The 21,921-nt window shown below is 43.7% G+C and overlaps 1 protein-coding gene across 10 annotated transcripts in view; it reads right to left on the bottom strand.

Annotated features, from left to right (window-relative positions):
* LOC147014744 (inositol 1,4,5-trisphosphate-gated calcium channel ITPR1-like) overlaps positions 1–21,921 on the bottom strand; it is a 213,003-nt gene that overhangs the window by 70,018 nt on the left and 121,064 nt on the right. For all 10 annotated transcript variants that reach the window (XM_085852937.1, XM_085852943.1, XM_085852938.1 and 7 more), the window contains 5 exons: positions 10,955–11,099; positions 10,327–10,471; positions 8,864–9,042; positions 4,543–4,672; positions 4,305–4,356 (listed from right to left, as the gene is read on the bottom strand). In XM_085852937.1, coding sequence (XP_085709063.1) covers positions 4,305–4,356; positions 4,543–4,672; positions 8,864–9,042; positions 10,327–10,471; positions 10,955–11,099 — 651 coding nt within the window. The remainder of the gene's footprint in view (positions 1–4,304; positions 4,357–4,542; positions 4,673–8,863; positions 9,043–10,326; positions 10,472–10,954; positions 11,100–21,921) is intronic.

The following is a 21,921-nucleotide window of genomic DNA, read 5'->3' as shown; positions in this document are numbered from 1 at the left end:
AGCAGACTTGACGCAAAACAATAATCTTCTGCAATCTTAACATATGGGGACAGGTGCCAGGACAACACACACACACACACACACACACACACACACACACACACACACACACACACACACACACACACACACACACACACACACACACACACACCCCCCCGATGAGAAATTATTGAAGCAAGAAGGGGGAGGAATTGAGGCTACGGTTTTTCGGTACCTTGGACAATTGATTGCCTGAGTGCGCCACCAATACGTTCGGGGGGCTGCTCCGTGGTGCGATACTTCCCTGACAGCTGGCGTGCTGCCTCTCGCTTCGTGTGGCTTCGTGCAGCAGGCGTTGAGATGCGACCATCGGTGTGAAGGAGGGACTTGAGTTGGGAGGGTGGAGTCCAGGGGATGACGACAGGAGGGTAGAGTCCAGGCGATGACGAAGGAGGGCGGAGTCCAGGCGATGACGAAGGAGGGCGGAGTCCAGGCGATGACGAAGGAGGGCGGAGTCCAGGCGATGACGAAGGAGGGCGGAGTCCAGGCGATGACGAAGTCCAGCGTGTGTGGGAGACGAAGAAGGGAAGAGAGTCCAGGGGATGAGGAAGTCCAGCACATGCGGGGGCAGCAGAACAGAGAGAGAGAGAACGAATGGCCCTGCTCCGACCTTTTTCGGCCCCACGGCGTGGCGCGGGGGGGAGGGGCACCCCGAAGCAATGCGTCGTCACCCAAATCAGGCGCTCTGATTGGCCCTGGCCCCCCACGTGGCCCGGCTGCAATGGCCGGAAACCGCTTCATTCAACTTCCGGGAAGATGGCCCTGAGCTGTGAAAAATGTTTCGCTCTGAGCCCACGACACGATATTAATCGCCCACACCGAACTCCGCGTCATGATATGAATCGCTCCGATCCCAATTGCCTTGCAAGAACCCCCGGGCGATGCTCTGACGACCGTGTTCTATGCCCCTCCCCCGCAGAAGTTATTCCGAGGGTATCGTGGTTTCCTCGCAGCCGCGGCACGTGCTGCACGTGTTGGACGCAAATTCGAATTTACCTCAGAAATAAGCAGAAAAATAATAAATATGACCGTTTTTACAGCCATTTTTCCCTGCTGTGCAGGGGTTTGGCTTTTTGTGAGGCAATGTTTTATGGCCGGATGCCCTTCCTGACGCCAACCCTGGTCGCCTCTTACGACACACAGAGATATGGTACACCTATTCTAACCGGGGCATACACCGGGAGCAGTACACTGGTACTCATTTCGCCGACCTCGGAAGGATGACAGGCTGAGTCAACCCCCTGGTGTTAATTCAGCAGCCAACAGGGCTTGAACTCAGGACACTGGGATCCCAAGCCGCCACCCTAACCACTAAGCCAACACCAGGCTTAGAAATAAGCAGAAAAGAAGAGTAGAAATGAAGTTAGTGGTGTAAGCCAACCTAGCTGAGATAACAGCAACGCACGTCCCATTTGACCCACGAGACAAAAGGGAAGGGACTATCTAAACGTGTATTAATGGAATAACTGTCTTGGGACCATGATATGTTGGATGCCATCACCTTAGAAGCATATGGTTCCGAGAACCGCAACAATATATATATATATATATATATATATATATATATATATATATATATATATATATATATATATATATATATATATATATATATTTTTTTTTTTTTTAATGGATCATTACTTCTACTGTATTGTATGTCCATCCATCCATCCATTGGGACCAGACTCTGTGCAGAGCGTTGGTGCTGCCTAAGCAGTCTCCTTGGCTATTGGGCAGAATCCTGGAAGGGTCGCCACTCCGACACGGTATACCAGCAAGTTGGCACTCATTTTGCCGACCTCAGAAGGATGACAGGCCGAGTTAACCCCACCTGGTATTAATTCAACAGCTGAGTGGGATTGACCTCAGGACGCTTGGCTCCGAAGCCCACCACCCTAACCATTAAGCCAACACCAGGCATGTATAGTATGTGGCAATCAATATCCGCATCCATTTGCTTATGCTATTTTACTCTACAATCAAATTTGCTCAAATTGACCCAGACCTTACAGTAACTCACGACAACGATGTTCATAAAAAGTCATTCAGTGAATTTCGGTCAATGGATGGGAAGCATGGGTCATTCAGGACTTTGGCTTAGCTATGCTCCATGGGAAGTATCTATCTATCAGCATCCTCCATATCGATATGCATCATTTTTGCAGATTCATAAATCTTTCATAATCTTCTGTTCAAATATGTGTTTAAATGTCATCATCATCTTCAGTAACTGGAAGCTCCAAGTTGAGTCGAGCCGTTAATACACAACAAATATGGCATCAGCGAATGAAGCAAATTATTGCATTTAAATGCCGTGTGCTATTCAGGATAAGACGTAGCTCCAAACAAGGTGTTTATACAGAAGTTTTTTAAACTAGTTTTCTATGCAGGGTCAAGGCTCGTGGAACAGCCAGAACACTGAAAGGATCAGGACATAGCAGATCAAAACGAACAGCAGAGGGAGATGGGGAGGGGAGGGAGGGACACCAACAGCGAAGTTGCAGGAAAAGATAGAGGGATAGACAAACAATGGGAGTGAAGAGGAATGGGGAGCAGGAAAAGAAATGCATGGTGTGAACAAGATGGATATTGAAAGAAGCTTACCAGAAGGAAAAACTGGAAATGTGAAAGGAGGAGGGGGCTTGAGAGTTGGAGGGAATTAACAAGGGAAGAGAAGATCATGGTTTTGCATTGGGGAGGATCTGAGATGGTGGTGAACAGCTGTCTTTAAGACCTGGAGGGTAAAATGAGATTGAAGAGAATGTGGAAGTTCGTTCCATAGGTGGGAGAAAAGAGGAATGAATGAGGGGAGGTGAACAGTGATCCTGGAGTCTGAGGGTTTCACCAGAAAGGGGCTGATGGTGGACTATGTACACCCTGCAGGAACCTGGGGAAGGGAGAAGGGTGAGGAAGGGGGGATAAAGCCGAGGGGGCAAGATGGGGGGAGAAGCCGAGAGGGGGCGGGACGGGGGTGGGGAAGCCGAGATGAGGCAGGATGGGGGGGGGGAAGCTGAGGGGGGGCAGGACGGGGGAAGCCGAGAGGGGCGGGACGGGGGGAGAAGCCGAGAGGGGGCTGGGGAGGGAGTCGAGAGGGTGCGGGATGGGGGGAGAAGCCGAGAGGGGGCAGGATGGGGGGGAGCCGAGAGGGGGCGGGACGGGGGAGTGGGTTGGACACAACACGTACAACACAACACATAAAAGGGATGGGGTTGGAGAGACGCAGCTTGGAAGAGGTGGGGAGGGGACTAACACGGAGAAGTTTGATATTATAAAAGAACATGAAGGGGATTTGATTGTTGTATGCAGTTGCAGCCAACTTCTGCAAACTGGACTGCAAGGTATCCCATATTTAACATTGAGATAAAGATCATGGATGGGTAGAAATAATTTGGTTGAAAGCAAAGAAAGAGGTTGTGATGTAGATAAAGGAGGATGGATGACAGACCCAGCACTTTAGTGAGACAGTTTGCAAAATATGCCTTTGGAAAAGGAAGACGAGATCGTGATGAAGAACAACACGTGGGGTATTGATGCCGGAGAAATAAGGGAAGTGAAGCACTTTAATTTTTTAAAAGGTTTTAAAGGAAGAAGGAAGAAGCATTTTTCAATGAAGATATTGAGAAACCGATAGAGGAAAAAGAGAGATGTCCAGGAAGTACAAGTAGAAGACAGAATAAGATTGTATTTTGGGGTAACTTTTTGCAGTTATGTTTTTTTTTGAAGCGAGAAGGAATAGGATAACTTTTAAAAGGCAGACAGGACAACATTTTGGGAAAAACATTCTCAACAGAATGACAAAACAACCTCAAAACCGAGAAGATTTAGCGCCTGGCTATCCAAGTCGGCCTAGGCGACATGAAAAAACAAATTCAACGATATCGATAATAAGCTATGATTTATCATGGAAAATTTTTGATGAAAACGCAAACAGCATGCACGCAGGGATGAAAATATAACATCCGGTGAGTAAAACTCAAGTTTGATTGAGATCGCGACAAATCAACGAGTGAATATTGCCAACGACACAACCTGTAGTTATTAGTGGATGCAACCACTAATGGCCTAAACAAGTGATAATAAGTAAATAAATAATTTGTTGAAACCATTTTTTTTAGCTGAATGCAAGATGTGCTCACCAGTCAATGTATCCAGCTGACAATCACATTCACAACCCAAAACACTCCACCCCCCCCCAAGCCCTTCCAACTATATTGCTGCCATTTAATGCAATTCTACTGCAGTTCAAGTAAATATGCAATTACCTTCCACTGAAAATAGCTTCAGCTTCTTGTCCAATCTGATCAAAATCCACTCCTATAAACAAAAAAGGTCAACACACACAGATGACTGCCAACAGAATGACCTTTTCATTCTGTGACTACAACATGTACACTGTGTGTGTGTTAATGATTGCATTGAATATCCAATTAAGTGGAAACCAATTAGGTTCACCTGAATGAAAATTTAAACACCAGAATACATTAAACACCAAATGCTTACCTCTGGCCTCCTTCAATGCGGGAGATTTATTGCCAACGTCCTGAGATGATGGTGAAGATGCTCCATACTGCTTTTTGAAGATGGATAGCAAACTGGAAATACGATAATCCAGGCGGACACTCAGGATAAACTGTCGACAAATGAACAAAGGGGAAAGGGGGGAAGAGGGGAGAGACTGCTTGATAAATTCTGAAGGCACAAAGCTGGTGCTAAACAGACTTCAAGTACAAATGAGTGTTCTGGAGGATGAAAAAAAATATGTATATGTGCATGGCTCACAAAAGTGGGTACACCACTGTTACACAAAGGGCAAAAAAAAGGTTGAGGGAAACATGAAATGCAACCCATTATGTTAATCTGCATGTATTCAAATAGCAAAATCTAAATTTTTAGACCTGCAGCACGTCCGGTTTTAAAGTTACCACTGAATATATACAACACTGTAAATACACGTTCGAATTTCGAGCTTGGGGTCAGCGTTATGTACGGAATCAGATGAAAAAAACAACGTAAATATTATATTTTGGGATAAGAAGCAGATAATTTTTACTCTGACAGGAAAAAGGAAAAAACAACACATTTTGAGAGAGTCCGATGTTATAAATTACAAAGAAAACACAGATGAGTTCAGTCGCAAAGAAAGCCACACTGGCAAGCGCAAAAATAACATTAAAATCGAATCTATTTCTTTCGAACTTTTGAAAATAATCACTTTAAACATGAAAAGAAAAACATAATTCTTACCTCTCGGATCCTCACGAAGCACCAAAAATATTCTAGCGTTGGTTAAAATGAAGAATTATCAGACAAATGCGAGTCGCCTCGTTCGGCTCGGCATCCTCATTCTGGATTCGTACGTTACGGCTCTCGCAAAGACACAGACATGAAGACAAACGCTGCGCTCGACGGCAAATGGAAATGTGCTGACACGCTTGCAAGTGCCTATTATATCCATCAATCGGGGAAGTTTGCAAGACGGCAAGATTTTCTAATGCTCGCGTTATTTGCGTCCGACGAGAGATGATGATTCGTACATAACGGGACTGACACGAAAATCAAGACGGGATTACTTGCGGTCCGAATTTTATTTTCTGATCACAATTTTGATCTATATTTTTCTGCCGTTAGACTCTGTCACATTTCCAAGAAATTAAGGGAGATTTGGAATAAAAATCATTAGAAACATTATCAACACTGGACTCCTTATTTTCCTCGATGCAGTGGACACGAAGCGTTATGTACGAATCCATTATTTCATCAGATAGGGTAGATGCCAGAAAACCCGAATAGGGAGACAGAACATCATCAAAACATAAAAGGGACACCAAAGTTCACATTCTGAGTCACCACACTCACAATAACTGTCACATAAGAAACGTTCAGTGAAATAAAAATTGTACCAATCAAACTGTAACATTTCTAAGGTTAAAATACCCATATTCTGTGGCTTTAATTCATCTTTAATAAAACAGGGAAATGGACGGTATGATATTGCCGGTTTCTACAGGTTCCCCAAGATGTCCACTTTCATTTCTGACCATTGATGGTTTGTCTAAGTACCTCATAATAGTTTTATGTGGAATTTCCCACAAACATACCACAGCATACCCACTTTGTGAGCCATGCACATATATATATATATATATTTATATATATATATATATATATGACATTTGACCTTTTCAAATGTGGCCCCTAAAAATTAAGCCTGGAAACCCGAATGGAAGCAGCTGGAAGAGCATCTATCAGTGGAAACCAAGAAAAAGAAAAACTGTTTGTGGTTTTGTGCAGTGAGAGAGAGAAGGCCACGTGCCTCAGCATCGTGCTCAGAAATGGAGATGTTGAGTACCATGGAGCAAACTACTGTACATCTGAGTCCAAGATGCATTACAGGACTACCAGCTGAGTGGTACTCCGTAACAGTGCAGATCACCAAGTTGTTCACGATTGGAAAAAGAAGAGTCGTCGATGTACAACTCGACTCGACAGAGCATTCCAACAAAGCAAACAGTCTACAGACTAGTTTAGTGATATCCTGAAAATTGCTCAAAACATGCTATAGCTTGTGGTGAATTAGTGATTATGTTAAATCCTGACCAAGAAACACAATATGGAATATGTATATATAATGACGACATGCATCTTGAGTATCTGCCTTGTTGGTGGAGCAATAAAGTTTGCTTCTGCTTCATGTAGTTTCAGCACAGAAAGATTATGTGGTGTCAAGTGGAGGTAATGTAACAGTGAACAGAACATGTTAACAGACAGTGAATGATCAGATGTTGCGCAGGATTGCCTTCAAGAGAATATCTTGTTTGAGGTTCAGTGCAAATATCCTTTGCTGAAAGAGAATGAGCATGCCTTAACCTAATAGCATGGAGTTGGAGAAACAGGAACCTGCAGTGTTAATGGACTTCACGTATAATAACAAGAATGACCACACTGTGGTCGCAACATGCGACATAAATGCAAGACAGAAGCACACGCTACAATTTTCCCCAATTAATTTTATGTCGTTTTTATTATGCAAGATATGAATGCAAAAACTGTGACTATTATAGAGGTAAGCAAAATAGTCATTGGTAAATAGTGTTCCGTAATGCCACAGGAAATACTTACCCCCCCCCCAACCCAAAACCACCCTGTAATGCTTCGTAACGTTTGTATATACACCCCCACCACCTCCCCTCACACCCTCCGACCCAAATAAGGCGAATGGAAATCTGACTCAACAAACACAGACAGTGTATAATCAGCAGACACCTACAGGCCTGATGTCTTAGGACCACCATAAAACCAAGATGGCGGCCATATTGCATGTGGGTGCCATGGTAGGTGGAGTCGAGCGAAAAATATTGGTGGGATCCGGCAGATGTCAGACCAATGGGTGCACATTTCAAAAAACACCACCCAACAAGAACCACAACAACAGCAGCAAAAACAACCACACGGAGCTCTTGTTGCCCTGCCACACGTTGTTGCAGGTAAAAAGAAGGTTGACCACACTGGAGTTAAGTAAATCTACATGCCGCTTCTCTCAAGTTGGAGTCCTTAAATCTGAACAGAGGTCAGGAGGATCTTCCTGGACATATATTGGGCAATAACAGTCTGGCATTGTGCCCTACTTGCCAAACAAGGCCACCTTCCTCACTGGCTTTCTGACTTACTCCATCCATGTCATCAATCAATATATTACAAGTACAACAAATACATGAAGGGAAAATAGACAAAAGTAGGATATATATATATATATATATATATATATATATATATATATATATATATATATATATATATATATATATATATATATATATATATATATATATATATATATACATACATACATACATACATACATACATACATATATATATATATATATATATATATATATATATATATATATATATATATATATATATATATATATATATATATATATATAAACATGAGGAGTGTGATGAGCACTCCGCTGATTCTCATTGGATACAGTGCACACCAAAGTGTCGCCTCCAACACAGATGCTTCGGCCTGGTGATTGTCAAAGAGACAAAGATTATATGGTCATCATCAGTTAAACATCAAACGGAACCACCGATCCATATTTTGGGCTTATTTGCCCTCATCAGGATGGTATACCGATAAATAGCTAACCAATGATGACTACAATCGTCGGAATACCCAGTCAGGAGGTGCGTCTGATGTGTAAATGACGAATGTAGTCATCATCGGTTCGCTATTTATCGGTATACCATCTGATGAGGGCAAATAAGCCCAAAATCCGGATCGGTGGTTCCGTTTGATGTTTAACTGATGATGACCATATAAGGCTAACCACTGCTTTTAGCAGGGAAAATGGCCTTAAAATGCTTGTTGTTGTATGACCATATAATCTTTGTCTCTTTGACAGTCACCAGGCCGAAGCATCTGTGTTGGAGATGACACTTTTGTGTGGATTTTGTCCAATGGGGGTCAGCGGAGTGCTCGTCATACTCCTCATGTTTCGATTTTCCCGCTGGTCACATCACGTGCCTTCTGGTCGAATGGTTTGTATTAGCAGGAACAATTATCTGGCTGGCAGACGGATGGTTGTTCTGTGTGGATAATGCGGTTTTACCATGTGAGACAAAATCGACGGCGATGCTGACCATAACAGTCAGGAATACCGATACCACAGTGTGATTTTTAGTTAGTTATATATCCGTATCCGTATCTTATCCTATTTTTGTCTGAGAATTGAACCTGGAATCCCCATACCATGAGCTAAGTACTCAAATGAGAATGCTTAATGGGGCCAACCCAAAAGGTATACACATACCTCAAGTATCTCGATAATCTTCAGTTTTGTGTCCATTACAGCAATATCCTCGGCCTGGTTTTTAACATCCTCCTGGACACCCATGGCACTGGCTTCTGTCGGAGTGGGTAACCCTCCACACAGCACCATCTGAGTCATGAGCTCACCAACGTCATGAATCGAGTTCACAACTCTGCTCACTTGGAGGAGAAAATATTAGAGATCAACTGAGTCAGAATATCAAACTGTTATGAGACTGGGAGATCACAATTGTAGAGGCAAACTTGATGAACAATGCTACATTAGAACCTGGGACTTTAGGGGCATTTTCAAAGCTGCTCTTTGTTGAATACCGATACCACATTTTCTTATCCTCACAAATTTTCGCCTATAAACACTTTGTTGCGGTTAAGCATACTCTTCATTTATAGGTGTGAGTGGAGACTTGTGAAAATGTATGCTGTGTCGAGTAATTTTTTTCAGAGTACAATACAAGGAAAGTTAAAAACTCTGTCTTTTCAAAAGGTTTGAGCCAATAGACATCTTCAATTCCAATATGGTATCAGAAAACGCTCAGCACTGAGAATAGCGAGGCGGGCCCTCGCACCGGCAAAGTCACATCACATGCCGGCAAAGTCCAAAATGTCACAATAAGACACAGTAAAGGAAGTGCCTTATTCAACATAGTGAGTCCCAAAGTGAACCTTGCAGGAGAGCAACCCACCAGGGGTTATAAAAACAAGTGGTGCACCACCATCTCATGTCATCCCCTTTCCCTACCGATGATACTTTTTCTTTCCCCATTAACCCTGCCTAATCTAAACCTCTTACTTGCAAGTTAATATGTCCCCGTCTCCATCGTGTGTGCATGTGCGTGTGCGTGTGCGTGTTCGTGTTTGCATGTGTGTGTGTTTTTTGTTTGTTTGTTTTTTTTTGAGTATTTCTATCTGGATTTCTATTCATTCATTCCATTGTCTATTTTGTCGCACTGTTGTACACACAAAGGCAGCAAGGTTGGTTGACCCCTCGCTCTGTAGAGAAGTTTAGACTCATGAAAGAGTGATACGACAGAGTAGCACATGAACACCAGATTGGTAGAGGGATGGAAGGTGAACCGGCACATAAGAACCCACAGATGTACTTCAGTATGTGAAGGAATACAACACCACTTAAAGGAGTTGGGGAATCAGCGAGGGTCAAGGTTTGGTCAAAAAAAAAATCTTTGTGTCTTATGACAGACATTTAGTAAAAAAAAAAAAAATATATATATATATATATATATATATATATATATATATATATATATATATATATATATATATATATATATATAAATATAAGAGGAGGATGGAGAGCAAGATTCACCAAAAGGATTAGGAAAGCAAGTTATCATGTGATGTCACTTGAAAATGACCAGGGGATGAGTAGTTAATCAAGAAAGAAAAAAAAACAGGAAAAGAATAGAATGTGCTTGAGGTACCTACCAGATAGACCCGAGTTGTGGCTTTCAGGCCTGAAACCAAACTCCTGAACACAATCGAGGAAGGAGAGCAGAGTGCGGGTGAGGCACAGCAGATTACTGAATGTGTAGAACCCAAAATAGATCAGGTTCTTCGCCAGGTGAACAACCTGTATAAGGAGGAGAACCATAATCACGTATTTAAACAAGACAGATGATGTAAAAGGATGAATAAATGAAGAAAATTAAACATACGTAAAACAAACAAATGACAGGGCACATCTGCAATGGCATAAATAAAGGAAGCATGTGACGAAACCTGCGAGATGACTAATCTGTCAGATCCTTTCATGTTTCTTTGAAGAAAAAGTTACTTTCATTTTTAACCCTTTCAACCCTGAGCTCCTTGGACTTTCGACTCCCCCCACCCTGGTCTGCCTGGAGAAAAATCTGGCCACTCAGGTATATGGAGGTTTGAATAGTGGCTGGTAAAGCAGCAGTTCGGTTATTTGGAGGTTTGAATAGCAGGCAGTAAATCGGCTGCTTGGGTTCAAAGGGTTAATACTTGTCTGTTCATTCATTCATGTTGTTCACGCTTTATATACCATACTTCTGAGATATTCTCTAAGTATGCAGTCAGGCCTCACCAATACCTCATAAGTGAGCTTGTTTTTGCTTGAGTTGGCGAAGGGACATTGTTGCTCCACCACAGTGCGCAGGTAGTCCTCAACAAAGGCAATAGTTGCTTTGAAACGAGATTGGCTTTCTGCTGTTGAAGTATCACAGTGGTTGTCATAGCTACAGAGGGGGAATAAAATGGGGCAATGAATGGCAAATTAAAGAACCATTAAACATTACAATCGTTGTATCAAGGTAGGGGACTACTGTAGACTAATTAACATTTATAGTCTTTGAGACAAATAATGGGAAGATAATTGTGAATTAAAATGGGGTTTTAAAATGTTAATTTTTTTTTCTTGCTATTTGATCGAAATTAATCTGAAAGAATACTCATTTGAATGCTGTAACATCTTAAACAGTTCGTTTAATCCAATGGGTTATCATAGAAACACTCATGTTATAACCACTCTAAGGTTGACACCAAATTTCAACCTGCCAACGAGAAAGACCAATCAAGGATTGCAAACCCTCACCATGACTTGTTTTGTGTGGTGCTTGCGTGGTTTTAGAGTACATATTTTAGAGATGTACTCACATCTTGAAGAGGTCTCCTTCGGGGCTCCCTGCTGACATTCTCAAAGTTAAGTTCCGGTTGTTATTTGTCCCGTTTTAACTGTTTAATTTTCTCACCTACATGTTAATGTGTGTTCCTAGTTCGGTTTTGTTTCAAAAATCGTGCTATTTTGTGAGTATTTATGTCGACGTTCTTACCTGGTGTTTGAGGCCTAGTCCTAGGCTTGAGGCCTACCGGTTCCACTTGGTGTTCGATCGTTTTTTTTTTGTTTGTTTGTTTTTTCTCCCCATTACCTTCAATTTCTATCCTCCCCATTACCTTCAATTTTCATCCTCCCCACTTTCCAAACATCCCCCACTCTCCCAACTAATCTCTTTCTTATCTCAAAAAAAAAAAAAAAAAAAAAAAAAAAAAAATACCCAACAACAACAACAACACGCTCACCTTCTCCCGATTCTGCTACTTCTTCTTCCTCTTAACTTCCTCCTCGTCTTCCTCGATTTCTTTTTTTTTTTTTTTACATTTTCCATGACCTAATCTGTTGAACTCTCTCATACATTAATATTAACAACAAAAACGATCTTATGATGCTTCATCTTCCTCTCTCACACATGTGGTACTCTTTACTGTTTCACAATGCACTACTCTTCTGCTATTTCAACAGACTGCTTTCATTTCGACCTCTCCTTCATTCCTTGCCTAAAAAATCCAACTATTACAGCGCTTCTTCTCTCCATGCTCTGAATTCGCCTTCATTGCATCCATCAAGAATTGTGTTAAATCGCATCTCTGACCTAAAACTTTTAAAAACCACAGTTTGCCATGGATGCTCGCTTTCCATCAACCATTCTTTTTTCCAACTTCAGTGCCAACTCACCCCCTCACCCCTCACTCTCACTCTCAAAGCAACCATCCCTCTCTTCTCCCTCCAAGCCTCCCTCTCACCTCTTTCAAAAATTCCCCCTCACCTTTCTCCCACCTTTCATCCCCCTCACTCTTCCTTCTCTAAGTTGCCCCCCTCTCATCCACCAACCTGCCTCCCTCCACTGCCCTCTCACCTCCATCTCTTCACTCCACCTCCTCAAATACTCAACTGCCATCTTCCTTGTCTCTTGTCCCCCCTCTCTCCCAGCACCACAGAGCCTTTTCTCCTCCTCATTCGGCCCCCTCCCCTCGCTATTCTGCAATACCCCACACTCCTTCAGCAACCCTCCTTACCTCCCCCTCGTCCCTCGTCCTACCCTCCCCCGCCCCTCCACCTCCTGCACCCAAAGCCTCCTCCCCTACCTCTTCATTAAAAGTGTGGACCTCAAATATCCGGGGCCTTCGCTCAAACCTTTCAGATCTTTCCATGCAGGTTGCCACTGACAAACCAGACATTATCTGCCTAACAGAAACTTTCCTCTCCCAAGACGTGTCTGACTCCCAAGTATCTCTCCCTGGTTACTCCCTCTTACGGTATGACAGACCTGAGCCTCGTCCTGGTGGAGGTGTTGCTCTCTTCATCAAAGACTCTATTCCTCACTCTCCCTGCACTGCTCTCACTCCCCACACCACCAGGAATACCTCTGGCTTCGGCTTCCCTCCACTCCCACCTCATGTTTATATGTGTACTGTACCGTCCACCGAACAGTGATGACTCCATCTACACCTCACTCTCCGAAAACATGGACCATCTTCTATCTTCTCATCCAAACTCTCTCTTCCTCTTATGTGGCGACTTCAATTGTCATCACGCCAGTTGGCTAGGTGTGGGTACCTCTCTCACCTGCCATGGGACATCAGCAAAAGCTTTCTGTGACTCATTGGGACTGACTCAATCGGTCAACTTCCCGACCCGGATCTCAACCAATGGTACTCCATCTCTTCTGGATCTGATTTTGACAAATTTCCCTGACAATATCTGCTGCTCTTCCTTCGCTCCAATTGGTTCTTCTGACCACGTCCTTGTTAAAGTGGACATCTCTCTGGCTGTTATCAGAGAACCACCTCACCGCCGTCGAGTCTGGCATTTCACTCAAGCCGACTGGCAGGGTCTCCGAGCAGCCATCAAACTTACAGACTGGTCTCCTATCACTACTTTCTCAAACATCAACTCATCCTGGGAATTCTTTCAAAGAAACTTGCTCTCCCTCATGCACAGATTTATCCCCTCTCGTGTTCAGTTGTCTTACCCTTCCTCCCGCCCTTGGTTTACTGAAGCTTGTGGCGAGGCAGTTGTCCTGAAACAACTTGCCTTTGCCTCATGGAAAGCAAACCCAACTGAGGGCAATCTCAGTTCTTTCCACAAAGCTCGGAACAAGTGTGTAGCTACCCTCAGGAGAGCCAGAAAACAACATCTTTCTCATCTCAAGTCTGAACTCTCAAACCTCTCTCCCTCCTCAAAATCCTGGTGGCGTTTAATCAAATCTGTTTCTGGTGTATGTTCCCCCTCCATCCCCTCCCTTACCTCAAATGGCCGCACTGCTGATTCCACACGTGATAAAGCTGAATGTCTAAACTCGGTGTTTGCAGCTAAATCTTGTGTCCCAAACCCATCACTATCTCTACCCACTTTACCCAGTCGCACCCAACTGTCCCTGGACTCTGTATCCTTTTCTCCTGACAAGGTGGAGAGCTTGCTTTCAAACCTCGAGTCAGATTCTGCAACCGGTCCAGATGGCATCAGCCCACGTGTCCTCAAAGCCTGCTCTTCTGCTCTTGCTCACCCTCTCTCTGTTCTATTCACCCTCTCATTTTCCCAAGGTCATCTGCCATCTGCTTGGAAATCTGCTAACATCACTGCCCTGCATAAAAAGGTGCAAAAACAGATCCCTGTAACTATAGACCAATCAGCCTTCTCCCAATCATCAGCAAGGTTATGGAATCCATCATCGCTTCAGACATGAAATCCTTCCTCTTCTCCAATGGCTTGATTTCCAATCATCAATTTGGTTTCAGACCAGGTCACTCTACCCTAGATATGCTGCTACTGCTCTCCCATCAATGGATGGAGGTCCTCAATGCCAGACAGGAAATCCGAGCCGTATCCCTGGACATATCACGTGCTTTTGACACAGTCTGGCACCCTGCCCTACTCACCAAACTCTCTTCCCATGGTATTCAAGGCCATCTCCACTCATGGCTCGCAGACTTCCTCTCCTGTCGCAGTCAACGTGTGGCCCTAAATGGAGTTCTTTCATCCCCTCTTCCTGTGCAGGCTGGAGTTCCTCAAGGTAGCGTTCTGGGCCCTGTTCTTTTTCTGGTTTTCATCAATGATCTCTCGGACTCTCTGGAAAATCCTCTATTTCTCTTTGCCGATGACTCAACCCTCTGCCGTACCATCTGTCATCCCTCAGACCGGCAAGCAGCAGCTTCTTCGCTCACTGCAGATCTGGATAAAATCACAAACTGGTCCAACACGTGGAACATGTCTTTCAATCCAGACAAATCTCACACTCTCACTATGTCTCTTCGAAAGGACCGTTTACAAAACCCCCCATCCACTTTCTCAACAATCCTCTGGAAGAAGTCTTTTCTTTCAAGCTTCTGGGTCTCACTATCTGCCATGACCTTTCCTGGGAAAGTCACATTTCCAACCTTGCCTCAAAAGCCAGTCGCCGACTGGGAATCCTCCGTCGTGCAAAGTCCTTCCTCGGCCCTCTTGAGCTCCTGACCACTTACAAAGCTTTTGTCCGTAGCCTGATGGAGTACTGCTCTCCCCTCTGGGCTGGTGCTCCTGCCTCCCACCTTTCTCGACTTCACGCTGTCGAAACCAGGGCTTTTAAGATCATTGGCATCTCCCGCAATGAAGCTGAGTCTTTGGGCCTCTCACTCAATCACCGCAGGTTGGTCGGTGGTCTTTCTGTCTTCTACCGACTCCTCTCCAGCCTTGCCCCCCTGCTCTCTCTGTGATTTGTCCCAACCACATTTCCACAGGGCGCTCAAGGTCCGCCAACAACCCCCTTCTGGTAAAACTACCAAAATCACGAATCACTGCTCATCTTCACTCTTTCATTCCTCTTTTTTCCCGCCTTTGGAATAAACTTCCTCACTCTATTCTTTCCCATTCTTCCCTCCAGGCTTTCAAAACAGCTGTTCACCACCACCTCTTATCTTCCCCCATCCAAATCCTCGAACTTTTCTACCCCCGATAATCCACCCAAGCCCACTTCCTTCAATTCTCCTGCTTTCCTTCCTGAAAGTCCCTTTAATGTCCATCTTCCCCTCGCCATGTTCCCCGTCCCATCCCCATCCCTCTCCCTTCCACAGTTCACCTGTGTCTGTTCCCCAATGTTTTGTCCCTTCCACTCCCGCCCCTCTTGTCTCATGCCTCCTTGCTGTGAGTTGTGTGTTAGCTCTCATACGAGCCTCGACCAAGGTATACAAAAAAAAAAAAAAAAAAAAAAAAAAAAAAATTCTAATAGTAATATTTTAGAGAGGTACTCTGTTGAAAAAAAAAGCAAACAGATAACGTGTAAAAATTGTAGTACGGACCAAGACAGAGGCAGACAGACAGACAGACAAACAGGACATACGTGACCCAAATGCAATACCCTATCCTCTGGCAAGGGTAATTATACCAACTACTCTGCAACAATTTAACAACTCGGCTCTTCTGATGACTTGCACAAAGATAGTGTCCTCAAACGTGGAAAGATCATGAGCAAAAGAAAAAAAACAAGAGTGCAAGTGAGCACAATATACGCCCGAACAAGAAGGTATATACAGAATTGTGCTACTACATGGAAAACAGCATCCTGGTTGCCATGGCAACCACTTTGGATGACGAACGTATGTCGCAACACACCGTCTCCACAGTCTGTACCTATGTACCAAATATGAAATTTGAAAATTTTGGGAGTTGGAGTGCGGACAGGAACGGACGGACGGACGGACAGACGACCGGTATCACATAATACGCCCCGATATATATATATATATATATATATATATATATATATATATATATATATATATATATATATATATATATATATATATATATATATGTATACAGACATACATACATATACACATACATATATAGATATATATATATATATATATATATATATATATATATATATATATATATATATATACATACATACATACATACATATATATACATATACATATATAATTATATGTATATATATATATATATATATATATATATATATATATAATATATACAAATATAATATATACATATGCATATCCAATTTAAACTTATCTACTGTTTCTACTGCCACTACTTTTCCAGAGAGACCATTCCATGCATTAACTACTCTCTGAGTGATAGACCCCTGCCTTGCTACTCTCTTACATCTCCTCTTCTTTACTCTCAGACTATGGCCCCTGGTCCTATCACTGTCTACTCTGCTGAATAATTCGTCTTCACTTATTTTATCAATACCTTACATTATCTTAAACATCTCCATCATATCTCCTCGTAACCGCCTCCTTTCTGATGTGCAAGCCCCGTCTCCTTCAGCCACTCTTCATAGCTGAGTCTTGCTCAGCCCGAAATCAATCTCGTCGCCCTGTGCTGAACCCTCTCCATGGCATCTATGTCCTTCCTCAGTTGTGGTGACCAAAACTGCACAATATTCTCGATATGGCCCTCACTAAACTCCTGCACAATGTTAACACCCCCTCATTTGATTTATAATTGATCCCCCTCCGAATACAACCTAAAACCCGATTTACTTCACCTATAGCTGCCTGGCACTGTGTGCCTGCTTACTCCCATATCTATAACCACTCCCAGATCCTTCTCCCATGTGACACACTCCAAAATTACCCCTTGCATCATGTAATCTCTATTTTCATTATTCTTTCCCATCCCCAACACCTTACACTTGCTCAGGTTAAATTCCATCTGCCAATCTTTTACCCAATCTATGCAAGTATCAATACGTTCCTGAATCTGATTACCACCCCCTCTGCTATCCACCTTTCCTCCAAGCTTTGTGTCATCTCCAAATCCAGAAAGCCTACCGTTCACCCCACTCTCCAAATCATTGATGTAAATCATGAATAATCATGGTCCGAGTACTGATCCCTGAGGTACCCCACAACTTACATGCTCCCAGCATGACATCCGCCCACTCACAGCCACACTTTTCTTCCCATAACAAAACCAGTTTGCAATCCAATTAGCTACCGAACCAGCCATTCCACAAGCCCTCACTTTGGCGAACAACCTCCGATGTGGTAACTTATCAAATACCTTCTTAAAGTCTACATATATTGTTGCGAATCTGGAAGCCAGGAGCACACAACATACAGGTCCTATAGATCAGTTATATTGGTAAGTACACAAGTACATGTTGCCAGTTAGGGTCCCGACCCTAATATAATGGGTAATTAAAATGTTCCTGCACTGTGGAGTTATTTTAATAGTCAGGTTTTCTTTTCGTTTATTTTTTCACCAACAACGCCGACGACACCGCATCACCCTCACCTTCACTTCGCTTCCTTCACCTCGCTCTGGCCGACGTCATGGTGGGCAGAGTTCAAGGAGGCATCGCGTGGCGGCCCTCAACCAATCAGCGTGCAACGAGTGGGTTGACCGTCGCCCAGCCAATCAGATCCCGTGACAGGAGGAAAGGGCTCTGCGTGACATCACCACGCCCCCGGGCCAATCAAGGAGCTTGCCGCCCGTTTTGGCCAGTGAGAGAGACGAAGAGCGATTTTGCGCGCCAAAACCAGCCAGTGAGAGAGGGAGGGTCGCGAGGAGGCGCCCCCCCCCCCACTGAAGAGGGGGGTATCATTACAGGCATGGTCTGCACGTTCGTTGTTGTTCTGGTTCTGGCAAGAAGGGCGCACACATTGTTCTGGGTCTGGCGCGGTGTGCGCGTTCATCGTGGTTCTGGTTCTGGCAAGAAGTGAACATCTGCGCGCAGAGCGATTGAGTTCTGCAAGCATCCGCACATGGAGTGGTCGGTGCCATGGAGGGTCGTCTCCTGGCAGCTTTCGCCCTGCCGACTTCGTTCGCCAAGAGCCTGGTCGTGAGGGCGTCTGGATCGTGCTGGGGGTCCAGTCCTGCCCCGAGGACCTGGTTCTTGAAGACCGCACGAGGCGGACAGGTCCGAGATAGGCCTCAATAAAGACCATTTGGTCCAATCATTTTGGGTGTATGCGTGTGTGTGTTTGTGGTGCCAGTCTGATAAGTAGTAAATTGTATAAGTGGTTTTTTTGCTTATATATACGTGCATTTATTAATATTCGGTTTAACTCTGCTCTTGCGTGCTTCCCTCGTTCCCCAACCATTATTGTGAATAAATACCCCGATTGTTAAATGTTTCAGCTCGTTCGTGTCTATTCCTTCATTGACTTAGCGTGCTGCGTGTTGGGAAATTAGCCAGGCCGTTGCCGTTGTAACGGGATATTTGAGACCGACAGATCTTGGCGATCAAACCGCTCGGATCGCACACGGTTCGAGTACGCGAAGCGGCTCGTTCCGTACGGGTGCCGTCGAGAGTGGATTTCCCCGGGAGGTTGGACCACGTGGGTATTTAGGTAAATTGAAATTGGCAATCGACCCTACCCCACAAGGTCTGTCTATTGGCGAACTTCGGTCCAATAAGGGACCCGTACTTTTCCGGAGTTTTCCAAAAAGGTACGATCTAAATTCCGGGCGATCGGTCGAGCCAACTCCACTGCTCCATCTTGCGGTCGTGCTCGCGGCTGACGCCCGGCCCCGCAACAATATTATGTCCACTGCCTTTCCCTCGTCCACCCAATCAGACATTGCTTCAAAGAACTCTAAAAGATTTGTTAAACAGGAACTACCTTTGGTAAACCCATGCTGACTACCTTTAGTTAGTTTGTATTTGTTTAAATGGTTCATCATCCGGTCCCTTATTAATGCCTCCAACACCTTCCCCATGACTGAAGTCAAACCAACAGGTCTAGAGTTTCCCAATTGTTCTCTGGATCCTTTCTTCAATAATGGTGCTACATTTGTAACTCTCCAATCCTCCGGTACCTGTTCTGACTCCAGTGAGCTGTTGAAAATATCCGTTAACATCTCGCTCACCTGCTCAGCCACCTCCATCAACACTCTCGGGTGCATATTATCTTGAGCTGGCCTGGCTCTTAGATTACCGAGCTGTTCCTTTACTTCCTCCACTCCAACCTGGATCTTCTGTAAAAGCCCTTCCTCACCTCCTTGGTAAATACTCTCAGCTATTGGCAATTCTCCTGAATGTTCTTGCGCAAAAGTTGAAGCAAAATACCTGTTTAATAAGCCTGCCATCTCACTTTCATCACTAGCCACTCTCCCGGTGCTATTCCTCAATGGGCCCACACTGGTCCTAACATGTTCTTTTCCCCTGATATACTTAAAGAAAGCCTTTACTTGCTATTATGCTTAATCTTCTGAGCTGTTAGCTGTCCTTCTAATATTCTGTTTTGGCTTGCGAGTTATTTTCTTAAGTTGCCACTGTTTACTCCAATAGTGATATAAATCTAACTCCAGTCCTGTTATTTTAAACCAAATAAATGTCTTCTGCTTCTCCTTAATAACATTCCTTATCTCACTGTTCAGCCACCCTGGTCTCTTCCTGTTTCTACTTTTACACGTCATTGGAATGTACTTGCACCACACTCTACACATTTGCTCCTTGAAGGTTTCCCATTTCTCTGATGCTGATTGTCCTGTTGTTAGGGTCTCCCAATCGACACCACCCAATTCTCTCCTCATACCCTCAAGGTTTGCCTTCCTGAAATCTAATCGCCTTACCCTACTATCCTGAACTCTAACCCTTAACAGAATATTTGCACACACAATGTTATGGTCACCTGCTCCTAAATGCTCCCCAACCTCCACCATATTAGGATCGTTACTTAAAAGGAGGTTCAACACTGCACTCCCCCTCATGGGCTTATCTTCAAACTGGGTTGAAAAGCAATCCTGGACTAAAACTCAGAAATCCTCATCCACTCTGCCCTTTCCCTGTTCCTGGACCCAATCTATCCCTGGTAAGTTAAAATCCCCCATAATCAATACTCTTCCCTTACCACATGTCCTTTTGGATTCTTCATGTACTCCTCCTTCCTCCACTTCCTTCACACCCAGAGCCTTATAAAGACATCCCACCAGTATCTTACTGTTTTTACAATCTCTAACCTCGACCCATACAGAATCCTCAACATTGATTCCCTCCTTAATGTCACCTCTTTCTCTTGATGTAATGCTGTCCTTTACCCAGATTACTACTCCTCCTCCTCCTATTCTCTCCTTCCTATCACACCGATACACCTTGTAGCCTTCTAATCCTGTCCTCCAGTTACTCTCCTCCTTAAACCATGTCTCACTCACTGCAACTATATCGTACTTCTCACTATCCACTTTGGCTTCAAGCTCTTCCATATTATTATTTAAACTCCAGGCATTGGTATAGAATATATTTAACTTTTCCCTTCCTGAAATTCTATTTTTCTTGCCTGGCCTTACACATCATAATTACGTCATCCGTTCCTTCCTTAATAGCTTCCCCACCCTTCGTTGACTAAAGGCCCAGTCACACCTTGACGTTTTAGCCAGCTTATTCCGATTTTTGGAAAATTTGTCTAAAACGCTGGTACACGTCGAATATGTTATGGGTAAGTTTTGATAACATTGAGAGCACGCTGAAAAACACTGCCATACGTCGTTATAGGCTGGCTTTAAACGTTGCACTTTTTGGTTGTCCTCAAATTTTCCATGCTTGAAATTTTAAGACTTATGCCAGCGTATGACTCACACGTTACGCATAACGCTGGCCATAAGTTGTAGGCACGTCACGTGATCGTTGACACACGTCGACACGTGTTACTTGTAAGTTACTCATAAGTCGAAACACGTCGAGGTAATGATTAGCGTACCCGAAACTTATTTCTAACCCATGAGTTACGTGTTGTACTCACGTTACGCGATCAGTGACACACATCGACACACGTTACTTGAAAGGTGCTCATAAGTCGAAACACATCAACGTAATGGTTAGCGTCAGTGTTCCAGACTCCCTGTTTTTTTTTTTTTTTTTGTTTTTTTCTTCCTTCCTTCGATATGATGGTGATTTTGACACTTCGATTTCTAGTGCGGTTATAATATAATATAATTAATAGGCTGCCGCTCAACGATTTAAATCATAACCGCACAGTACATTGAACACCGTCATACTGAAGAAAAAAAAACAGGGAGTCTGGAACACTGACACTAACCATTACCTTGACGTGTTTCGACTTATGAGCACCTTACAAGTAACGTGTGTCGATGTGTGTCAACGATCGCATATCGTGCGTACAACTTATTCCCATCGCGTATGGAGCGTGTGTCATACGGCAAGTACGTCGTAAAATTTTCAACATGTTCAAAATTACAAGACGTACTCCATTTAATACGACGTACGATAACGTACTTTAGCGTTCTATTCACGTATACCAAACTTA

Source organism: Eptatretus burgeri, chromosome 13 (genome assembly GCF_056783735.1).
Source record: "Eptatretus burgeri isolate ZD-2024b chromosome 13, Ebu_testis_v1, whole genome shotgun sequence".
Taxonomy (NCBI): domain Eukaryota; kingdom Metazoa; phylum Chordata; class Myxini; order Myxiniformes; family Myxinidae; genus Eptatretus; species Eptatretus burgeri.
This window is presented reverse-complemented; position numbering and strand designations above follow the sequence as displayed.